At 37.5% G+C, this 11,609-nt stretch overlaps 1 protein-coding gene across 6 annotated transcripts; it reads right to left on the minus strand.

Annotated features, from left to right (window-relative positions):
- Positions 1 to 2,285: 2,285 nt before the first annotated feature.
- On the minus strand, positions 2,286 to 11,238 carry LOC112231125 (T-cell surface antigen CD2). Of its 6 annotated transcripts, XM_042311417.1 has the most exons (11): positions 11,151 to 11,238; positions 10,977 to 11,033; positions 10,053 to 10,385; positions 9,660 to 9,914; positions 8,500 to 9,513; positions 8,200 to 8,296; positions 7,809 to 8,102; positions 6,984 to 7,238; positions 6,627 to 6,749; positions 3,986 to 4,060; positions 2,286 to 3,762 (listed from the first exon to the last, which is right to left on the minus strand). In XM_042311417.1, exons 5-11 carry the CDS (start codon positions 8,503 to 8,505, stop codon positions 3,683 to 3,685), a joined length of 930 nt encoding a protein of 309 aa, XP_042167351.1. In that variant the 5' UTR covers positions 8,506 to 9,513; positions 9,660 to 9,914; positions 10,053 to 10,385; positions 10,977 to 11,033; positions 11,151 to 11,238; the 3' UTR covers positions 2,286 to 3,682. The 6 variants fall into 6 exon arrangements, with proteins under 6 accessions (XP_042167351.1, XP_042167355.1, XP_042167352.1 ...); XM_042311421.1 differs by lacking the exon at positions 10,053 to 10,385 and having other exon boundaries at positions 9,660 to 9,866; XM_042311418.1 differs by having other exon boundaries at positions 9,660 to 9,866; positions 10,977 to 11,215.
- Between the last annotated feature and the right edge of the window lie 371 nt (positions 11,239 to 11,609).

The raw sequence follows: 11,609 nt of genomic DNA on the forward strand, positions 1-11,609 counted from the left end.
CCGTACAATTTAAATGTACTAAGATTTGAGATGTGATGTGTTTTGTTTTGCTGAGGCTAATGTAACATTGTGATGTTGCGTCATAATGGCAACAGAGTTTATCAGACTGCAATGATAATATAATCGACATGTGAAGTGTTGGTCCCATGTTTCATGAGCTGAAATAAAAGATCCTAAAAATGTTCCAAACGCACAAACAGCTTATTTCTCTCAAATTTTGTGCACAAATTTGTTTACATCCCTGTTAGAGAGCATTTCTCCTTTGCCAAGATAATCCACCCACTTGACAGGTGTGGCATATGAAGAAGTTGATTAAACAGCATGATCATTATACAGGTGCACCTTGTGCTGGGGGACAATAAAAGGCCTCTCTCTCTAAAATGTGCAGTTTTGTCACACAACACAATGCTACAGATGTCTCAAGTTTTAAGCACACGTGAAAATGGCATGCTGACTGCAGAAATGTCCACCAGAGCTGTTGCCAGAGAATTGAGTGTTAATTTCTCCACCATAAGTAGCCTCCAACGTCGTTTTAGAGAATTTGGCAGTACCAACCGGCCTCACAACCGCAGATCATGTGTAACCACACAAGTCCTCCACATCCAGTTTCTTCACTTGCGGGATCGTCTGAGATCAGCATCTCAGACAGCTGATGAAACTGAGGAGTAATTCTGTCTGAAATAAGGTCTGTTTCTGAAAACTCATTCTTATTGTCTGGGCCTGGCTCCCCAGTGCGCCTACGCCCTCCCAGGCCCACCCATGGCTGCGCCACTGCCCAGTCATGTGAACTTCATATATTATGGCCTTATGAATTGATTTAAATTGACTGATCTCCTTATATGAACTGTAATTCAGTAAAACATTTGAAATGATTGCATGTTGCGTTTATATTTTTGTTTAAATGAAGTAAAAGATGCAGACTTTTGGCCATGTACATTCAGTCGATCTTTCTCACCTGTCAGTTGAATCATTAACTAAAGCCAGGCCATAAAGCTATAGTTTATGGAAAGTTTAATCATGGTGGGTGGGTTGTAAAGATTGGGCCTATTATTGCCCTCAGCCAGTACCCATTGCATGGTCTTACCTTTTGCCTCTGAACCTACAAACCTGGAAGGCAGGTAGCGGGAGGTTGTTGTTGTTTTGCATTTTTGTTTAATGTATGTTGGAATATAACTGCCTGGGAATATAATGCTTCATTAGGTAGTGTTAAAGGTTGCGCAACAGATCTCTACTGTCCAGATATGCTAATTTGGCCTTCTCCCTGCTAAATTTGCATCGTTCTGAGAATGTGGATGTAGAGTGTCTTCTTCTGGACATGTGGGTAAGGCTACTGTGACAGATGCAGGCATTTCTTGGGGTTCCAATGAGGTTTAATTGGTTGTTATGTGACAGTAAGAGGAAGTGGGAGAGTTATAGGTCCATTTCCTTCTTAGAGGAATCATCTTTTACAGTCTGTTACAAAGCAGACAACCCAAATGGTAACAATCCAAATATAAACATCATTATTCATTGTTTTGGATATAATTAGTTAGTTTTTACATCATACCAAAAATGATATATTAAAATGGAGTACTGAGTGCTTATTTACCAAAACACTAGCCAGTTCAGTAGTTATTTTATGGTGCATATATTTAGAAAAATATTTATCAACTCTTTCATCTTCATATATTTCCTGAGATTTGGAAGTTACAAAGATCTTAGCTATTTCTACAGCATTACCTGCACCCTATTAGATCATCATTTAATTCTGTGCAGAATAGACATGCTTCCTTCTTTATTACACAAGTCTATTGAAGATCAAAGGAAATACATTGGAAATACCTTAATGTTTTTTATACCAATTTTAGAATAACACAATTGGATAAAGTGTTTTGAAATGAGTAAATTTACTTTCATTATTACAATTGATGTGAACTAGTTAAGCCACTAATTATTTACATAGTTATTTCATGAAAAAATTACCTGCAAATGTAATTAACTATCCAAACATTTATTTTAGTTCAAAATAAATCTAAATATGTACTTTACTACATTTAGAAGATAAGAATGTTGTCTTCTCAAAACGTACTTTGTAATAAAGTCCTTATTGTACGTATTTACTAAGATCCGCAATGAAAATCTATTTGCGATTAGAGCCATTGCTACACTGCTAAATGACACTTTGTGTGCCAAAATGTAAATTCAATTGGGGAATTGACTATATACTGTAGATAGGTGACATTATGCTAGTGTTTTCTTCAGGACATTGCAATTCATACAGTACAAATATAACAATTATATGTATGCATATGTAGTTTATTTGACACTTTAAAAAAACTTGTAGTAAGAATATTTACATGTTTTTGCATTCTTCATTCAACATCACCTGTAATGAAACTGGACTGCTGACTTGAACAATGTAATGAGTGTAGTATGTAGTGCCAGGGCTCTCCAACCCTGTTACGGGAGAGCTAGCTACCTTCCTGTAGGTTTCCACTCCAACCCTGTTACGGGAGAGCTAGCTACCTTCCTGTAGGTTTCCACTCCAACCCTGTTACGGGAGAGCTAGCTACCCTTCTGTAGGTTTCCACTCCAACCCTGTTACTGGAGAGCTAGCTACCTTCCTGTTGGTTTCCACTCCAACCCTGTTACGGGAGAGCTAGCTACCTTCCTGTAGGTTTCCACTCCAACCCTGTTACGGGAGAGCTAGCTACCCTTCTGTAGGTTTCCACTCCAACCCTGTTACTGGAGAGATACCTTCCTGTAGGTTTCCACTCCAACCCTGTTACTGGAGAGCTAGCTACCTTCCTGTAGGTTTCCACTCCAACCCTGTTACGGGAGAGCTAGCTACCCTTCTGTAGGTTTCCACTCCAACCCTGTTACGGGAGAGATACCTTCCTGTAGGTTTCCACTCCAACCCCAGTTGTAACTAATCTGATTCTGATTATCAACCAGCTAATTAGTAGAATCAGGTGTGCAAAGTGAAATTTGGATTGAAAACCTACAGGAGGGTAGCTATCCAGAAACAGAGAACCCTGGCTATACTATTTATTTATCTAGGAAAGTCAGTTAAGAACAAATTCTTATTTACAATGACGGCCTACCCCGGCCAAATCCTAACCCAGACAAGGTTGTGCCAATTGTGCACCACTATGGGACTCCCAATAACAGCCGGTTGTGATACAGCCTGGAATCAAACGAGGGTCTGTAGTGACACCTCTAGCACTGAGAAACAGTGCCTTAGACCGCTGTGCCACTCAGGAGTCTTTTATCTGGACATTTTGAAGTTTAACAAACAGTAGACAATAATAACTAGAACAGTTTGAAATGGAATAATTTACAGTCGTCCCAGCAGCGTCCATATGTTTTGAAACAACTATTGATGTAATGACAGTAATCCTGTGATGTTTCTTCTCACCTCTCGTCACCATGTTTCTTTATCATACTGTAATGCTTCCACCTAGTGGTCCAGTCTGATAATGAAGTCAGTACGGGTATGATACAATATCAAAATACAGGTGAAGTAATGCCCTATATGTCGCTTCTCTAGGCTCTACGACTATGCAACAAAAATAAATCTATCGCAGAAATACACCATAATGAATTGTAAAAAATGATCAGTAATTATGGTGCGAAGTTGCATACTTCACATTGGAAAACAAATCGATACTATTGAAATGTAATGCCATTAACACATTGTTCTTCATACATAGATATCATTCAACTCCAGTGATAGTCGTCTCTTTCTCTGGCTGGAAGCAGGTGCAAGAGGTCTGCAGAATTCTGCGGAAAGACAATTTCAACATCTTACACAATATACATTTATAATCATAAAGCGGTGTTAAAATAAAATACTTGTTACTGTACACAAACTATGATGAAATGACTGTGATATGTGGTTGTCTCACCAACTACCTTAAGATGAATGCACTAACTTTAGGTCTTAACTATCACTTAATAAACTGTTATAGGAATGTACTGTGTGTCGTTCTCTACTGTCAGTTACCGTAATGGGAGGTGTCTTGGTCTGGGTGGATTGTGGTCTCCTCCTGCGGCCCAATGTAGTTGTTCTCCTCCACATCTAAACACACAACAGTGCAGTTTGGGAAATGTAATGTTCCATGTGAATATTCCGTGTGAATGTTCCATGTGAATGTTCCATGTGAATGTTCCTTGTGAATGTACCACGTGAATGTTCCATGTGAATGTTCCTTGTGAATGTTCCTTGTGAATGTTCCATGTGAATGTTCCATGTGAATGTTCCTTGTGAATGTTCCTTGTGAATGTTCCATGTGAATGTTCCATGTAAATGTTCCATGTGAATGTTTCATGTAAATGTTCCATGTAAATGTTCCACGTAAATGTTCCATGTAAATGTACCATGTGAATTTTCCATGTGAATGTTCCATGTAAATGTTCCATGTGAATGTTCCATGTGAATGTTCCATGTGAATGTTTCATGTGAATGTTCTATGTGAATGTTCCATGTGAATGTTCTATGTGAATGTTCCATGTGAATGTTCTATGTGAATGTTTCATGTGAATGTTCCATGTAAATGTTCCATGTGAATGTTCTATGTGAATGTTCCATGTGAATGTTTCATGTGAATGTTCCATGTCAATGTTCCATGTGAATGTTCTATGTGAATGTTTCATGTGAATGTTCCATGTAAATGTTCCATGTGAATGTTCTATGTGAATGTTCCATGTGAATGTTCTATGTGAATGTTCCATGTGAATGTTCTATGTGAATGTTTCATGTGAATGTTCCATGTAAATGTTCCATGTGAATGTTCTATGTGAATGTTCCATGTGAATGTTCTATGTGAATGTTCCATGTGAATGTTCTATGGAAATGTACCATGTGAATGTTCTTTGTGAATGTTCCATGTGAATGTTCCATGTGAATGTTCCATGTGAATGTTCCATGTGAATGTTCTTTGTGAATGTTCCATGTGAATATTCTATGTGAATGTTCCATGTGAATGTTATATGGAAATGTTCCATGTGAATGTTCCATGTGAATGTTCCTTGTGAATGTTCCTTGTGAATGTTCCATGTGAATGTTCCATGTAAATGTTCCATGTGAATGTACTATGTGAATGTACCATGTGAATGTTCTATGTAAATGTACTATGTGAATGTACCATGTGAATGTACCATGTGAATGTTCTATGTAAATGTTCCATGTGAATGTTCCATGTGAATGTTCCATGTGAATGTTCTATGTGAATGTTCCATGTGAATGTTCTATGTGAATGTTCCATGTGAATGTTCTATGTGAATGTTTCATGTGAATGTTCCATGTAAATGTTCCATGTGAATGTTCTATGTGAATGTTCCATGTGAATGTGAATGTATTCATGTGAATGTTCCATGTAAATGTTCCATGTGAATGTTCTATGTGAATGTTTCATGTGAATGTTCCATGTAAATGTTCCATGTGAATGTTCTATGTGAATGTTCCATGTGAATGTTCTATGTGAATGTTCCATGTGAATGTTCTATGTGAATGTTTCATGTGAATGTTCCATGTAAATGTTCCTTGTGAATGTTCCATGTGAATGTGAATGTTTTATGTGAATGTTCCATGTGAATGTTCCATGTGAATGTTCCATGTGAATGTTCTATGTGAATGTTCCATGTGAATGTGAATGTTCCATGTGAATGTTCCATGTGAATGTTCCATGTGAATGTTCTTTGTGAATGTTCTATGTGAATGTTCCATGTGAATGTTCTATGTGAATATTCCATGTGAATGTTCTATGGAAATGTACCATGTGAATGTTCTATGGAAATGTACCATGTGAATGTACCATGTGAATGTACCATGTGAATGTTCTATGTAAATGTACTATGTGAATGTACCATGTGAATGTTCCATGTGAATGTTCCTTGTGAATGTTCCATGTGAATGTTCCATGTAAATGTTCCATGTGAATGTACTATGTGAATGTACCATGTGAATGTTCTATGTAAATGTACTATGTGAATGTACCATGTGAATGTACCATGTGAATGTTCTATGTAAATGTACTATGTGAATGTACCATGTGAATGTTCTATGTAAATGTACTATGTGAATGTACCATGTGAATGTTCCATGTGAATGTTCCATGTGAATGTTCCATGTAAATGTACTATGTGAATGTACCATGTGAATGTTCCATGTAAATGTACTATGTGAATGTACCATGTGAATGTACTATGTGAATGTACCATGTGAATGTACCATGTGAATGTTCCATGTGAATGTTCCATGTAAATGTACTATGTGAATGTACCATGTGAATGTTCCATGTGAATGTACCATGTGAATGTACTATGTGAATGTACCATGTAAATGTACTATGTGAATGTCCCATGTAAATGTACCATGTGAATGTACCATGTGAATGTACCATGTGAATGTACCATGTGAATGTTCCACGTGAATGTCCCATGTAAATGTACTATGTGAATGTACCATGTGAATGTACCATGTGAATGTACCATGTGAATGTACTATGTGAATGTACCATGTAAATGTACTATGTGAATGTTCCATGTAAATGTACCATGTGAATGTACCATGTGAATGTACCATGTGAATGTACTATGTGAATGTTCCATAGAAATGCAACAAAACGCATAAAGTAGATACTTACATTCAGTCTGACTTTGACCTTTTTTCTTTTTCTGACGCCTCTTCTTCAAATGTAGAATGGCGACGGCCAGTGTCGTCAGTGCAAATGCAAAGAGACCAAATGCAGCCACAGCTGACCTGTGACCTTTTCCCGAAACAAATGCCACAGTTTAATTCTAAATATATTCATGAATCTTTAAAAAGGTACTGTGTTCTGTAGTACCCCATCCCCTGATTCATATTTGTGCCTTCAAAGCTTGGTTCAATACATACTGTGCTACTCAATTAAAGGACAAGTAACGGGCAGGTCTACTGTACTGTCCAGAGAGAACGGTTCTGGACCAATAGTATACAGAAAGTCCATGAGGAGTTATTGTACCTCTGCATGTTAGGACAGCTGGGCTGAAGCCTTCCTCACTTATTTCGTTCATTGCCACACAGGTCAGGTTTCCAGGCGTATGGCTGTCCAGGAATAGAACAGGACCTGAGCTCAGGGTCTGATTGGACCCTGTCCAGGCAAATGGCTGCTCGGTCCAGATCATCACAACTCTGTCTCCTTTGTCAACAGAGCAGGTCAGAACAACTCTCCCATCAAAAGTACAGGAGGTTCTCACCTTTGGTTTGGAAACAGGTTCTGAAATGTAAATCAATCATGTCACACAAATATACACTCACACAGTGCAAAGTCAATCAACAAGCTACAACAGAGAATATTATGTTCAGTCAAAACGAAGCAAATAAATTAACAATAAATTAACGAAAGCCAAAATAAAACAAAAACTGAAATTACATTAAAGGGGCAATTTGCAAGCGGGTACATCAATGTTTGGACTTAAATTAATGATATACCCATTGATTCTTGAAGAATATTACTTAAGAGCTTAGTTCAACTGTTGTACCACACCAGAAACCAATATATAAGCCTGTTTTACTCCATTGTTTATAAACAATGTGATTGTAAACAAACTGTATAGCTTCAAAAAATTGTTGAAACAATAATCTTGATATTGTGCATCCATAGCTCAGTCTGAATTTGTGGATACATTTTTACAACCCCATCCCTCAGCTGTTTACCAAAACAATGGCTGGGTGGACACTGTTATTGGTCAAATTGCAGATTGCCCCTTTTATCAACATAGATGTGTATGTTTGTGCTAAAACTTCCCTGACAAATTGAAGAATTGTGTAATTTCAAACAACTCACCTAGAATACTGAGCTCAATGTGCCGCTCGGATAAATGGCCTCCATTTTCACTGTATTGTTGAACAGTATAATTTCCACTGTCTCTTTTCAGTCCTTCATTAAACTTCAGTGAACCATTTAGAAAGATCTCACACCTATCCATTAAATTAACAAGCGTACCATTTCTAGCTATTAACATATCTGTATTCTCATGTTTCCATCTTATGTCAGAGATCTTGGTGTGTAAGTGCATTTTAGGGTGAAGGAATATGGAGTTTCCTACTCGTCCAACTACTCTGATGTCTTCTGCAACAACTGAAAATAAAGCATTTCAATGCTTTAAAATAGATGAGCAAAAAACTGTTGTTTAAAATGTTTTTTTGACTCAAGAAAAACTATTCAGCCTACTTACCATAGCTTCTGTAGAGGTGAAGAAGCATCATCCACATTGGAAGCCCACCAGTAGATGTTAAAACTCTCAGAGTATGGGGTGAGGACATGTTTGTAAACTAGAAAGTTTGGCAAAAAATGAATGTGTAGTTGTCATTACGCTCAGACAGTTCTGTTTCCTGCTATGGGGAAATGGCCAACTAGTCATGAAACCACAGCATATGGGTTCAAACATTCTACAAGTTTCACTCACTGAACAGAGAAATGTAAAACAAATATTTTGTGCTTACAACGAGACACACTGTAAACAATGTCAACTCACCTCCATGTTCTACTCATGTTTTCACTTTCAAAACTATATACATTATTTCACCATTACTTAACCAGGTAGGCCAGTTGAGAACAAGTTCTCATTTACAACTGCGTCCTGGCCAAGATAAAGCAAAGCAGTGCGACAAAAACAACACAGAGTGACACATGGGATAAACAAACGTACAGTCAACAACACAATAACACTTCTTCTTCTCTCCATGAAGAGCAGGCTGATCACAGGCCAGGCAGAGCTACTGAGCTGTAGAAACACTAATAGGTGTGGCTGCGGGACGCTGTTCATATGCAAGTTGTACCGTTTCTTTTTTAGCTACTCTGCAAAGCACACTCATTAACCACTTTATATAAAATATAGAATTCTAACCTACTAAAGTACCCAATGCATTTTACACTCTTGGCCTAGTTTAACTTCTGTGGTTTGCCTTGCTCTGTTGATGCGCATCAGACCGTTTCATTTTCACATCAGTTAGCCACTTTACCACAGCCTGCTAAAACAGTGTACTTGCAATGCAAAGTATCATTCCAATTTTCTTATCTACATGTTTCAAAATCAGTTATTTCTGAAAAGATAATCAACGATGCAATGGAAGTCGTTTCATTGTCTTGAAATTAATAGTTTGGCTACAACTGAGGTTGAAGCAATAGGTTCAAAATGAGAAACCTGGATGTGTTTTTCTGCTTTGAATAGAGGTCATGCTGATTTCTCCCTGAACGAGGCACTTCTGCTTCCAACTTTAAAAGAAACTGAGGGAGATTTCTTATAAAACAACAGTATTTATTTCCATATAGTACATCAGATATGAGTCATCTATATAAAAAAGTTCAATTAAAAAAGTATGATGCTGCAAATGATATCACCTGAATTAAATATTTAGAAAAAGTCATACTTATGCTATTTTGAAAGTCATCTGATACAGTACTTAAAGTAATTTCCACAATCTCAAAATGTGGTTCTTGTCAAAACATTGATCTTGTGGTCACTTTTTCATGCAAAGTTCATACAAAGCTGAAAAGAGAAACAGATTTCAGCAAGAAGAATTAATTAAAATGTGTGCAAGACCATTTCTGGGCTCACATAAATATACAATTTATCATAAAAAATGATCTTATCAGGCAAGTCACAAAGTGGGAATGAAACTGTCCTGACATTACCTTGGCATCCCGGAAGATGAATAGTGGAGTTGCTGGTGCTAACTTTATTCTGAACCATACAGGTCAGGATTCCTGTCACATCACTCTTCATTATGATGACACTGTTCTGGTAGTGGTCATAGGCAACACTCCTGGTCAGATTCTGGCCATTCAGGGTCCAGCTGTACTGAAGACCATCGCCCTCTGAGGAGCATGTGACCACGGTTTCTCCATGAGGCAGACAGAGGTGAGACAACACTGGCTCTGACACCGGGGCTGACAGACACAAACACAGAGACCTTACTGCCATGTAGCATGTTCGAACAAAACACTGGCAATATTATGGTCTTTCAATGATCTCCCTCACAACCAAGATGGATGCAGGATGATTGGTAAACAAAAAAGGTTCTGTACCTTTTATCTCAAGTAGCATGTTGACTTTGTGCAACACTACTCCCTCTGAATTATATGTTTCTAATTGGTAATCTCCACTGTCTTCTTCTATAACTCTGTCCAGTCTGAATGTTCCATTATTAAAGAACTCAGAGCGATTCACATAATCCTGATGCAGTTTAGATCTCCAGTCTTCTCCAGTTTGGAAGTTCAGAATACGATTATCACCTTTCTTCAATGTAATTTTTTCTTCCCTTGTGTTTGCAGTCAGTTGGAATGACATAGATTCTCCCAGAGCCGCATAACATTGATGATCTCTACTCTCCTCAGTGAGATTACAGATCGTAGCACTAACTGTGGAGCATATATATTATTACAGAACTCAGAATGTAATAATCATTTCTATGTTACATTTGTTACTCTGAAATATCTAGATTTAAAGATTTAGGGCTCCCAAGTGGCGCAGCAGTCTAAGGCACTGCATCTCAGTGCTAGGCACGTAATTACAGACCCTGGTTTGATTCCAGGCTGTATCACAACCGACTGTGATTGGGAGTTCCATAGGGATGCGCACAATTGGCCCAGTGTCAACTGGGTTTTGCTGGGGTAGGCAGTCATTGTAAATAAGAATGTGTTCTTAACTGACTTGCCTGGTTAAATAAACAAGATAGTATTATATAAATACATTGTAATATCAATCACAATAATAAGAAATCACAATTAGTGACCATTGAAGAAAATCTATGTTTTCAGAGATACAAAACCATTTTTTTGTTTTTGCTAAATTTATGTTTGTGGTAGGTTCATTTAGGGACCATCAAATATAATCAATATTATTATTTTTAAAATGTCTAGATTTTCAGAGGTACAAAACCATTTTGTTTCTTTCCATGGCTAAACATGTAAGAGGTAGATACCATAATACCCTGTAATATAACGTCTTACCTTCTGCTGTTGTCAACACCAGAACAATAATTATCAGGGGGGTCATTCCTCTGCTGCCTGCACAATAATGACAAATTATGGGTGACCGTCTGCTCTCTTTAAAAGTCCTTTATATCAAATAGTGTCTATTTCAAGTGTTTAAAAAAAAAGAATAATAGAAAGATCGAGACCTACACAAGAATGAAGACAATTTCATAGGAGCAGAACGTGTGCCTCTAACATGTCTAGTCAGTTATTTAGACCTACAGTACCAGTCAAACGTTTGGACACACCTACTCATTCAACACTTTTTCTTGAAGAATAATAATAAAGACATCCACACTATGAATGAACACATATGGAATCATGTAGTAAAAAAAAAAAATGCTGAACAAAGGAAAGGAAGAACCAAAGTTACCTCTTCTGCAGAGGATCATTTCATTAGAGTTATCAGCCTCAGAAATTGCAGCCCAAATAAATGCTTCACAGAGTTCAGGTAACAGACACATCTCAACATCAACTGTTCAGAAGAGACTGCATGAATCAGACCTTCATGGTCGAATTACTGCAATGAAACCACTACCAAACGACACCAATAAAAATAAGAGACTTGTTTGGGTTAAGAAACACGAGCAATGGACATTAGAACATTGG

The sequence above is a fragment of the Oncorhynchus tshawytscha genome, linkage group LG33 (genome assembly GCF_018296145.1).
Source record: "Oncorhynchus tshawytscha isolate Ot180627B linkage group LG33, Otsh_v2.0, whole genome shotgun sequence".
Lineage (NCBI taxonomy): Eukaryota > Metazoa > Chordata > Actinopteri > Salmoniformes > Salmonidae > Oncorhynchus > Oncorhynchus tshawytscha.

What these genes read in the sequence shown, in the direction of transcription:
- LOC112231125 (XM_042311421.1), bottom strand. An exon ending in AGGTCAAAGTCAGACTGAAT is followed by an intron (nt 4,061 to 6,626) that starts GTAAGTATCTAC and finishes TTGTGTGTTTAG; the next exon opens with ATGTGGAGGAGAACAACTAC. An exon ending in CCAAGACACCTCCCATTACG is followed by an intron (nt 3,763 to 3,985) that starts GTAACTGACAGT and finishes GTCTTTCCGCAG; the next exon opens with AATTCTGCAGACCTCTTGCA.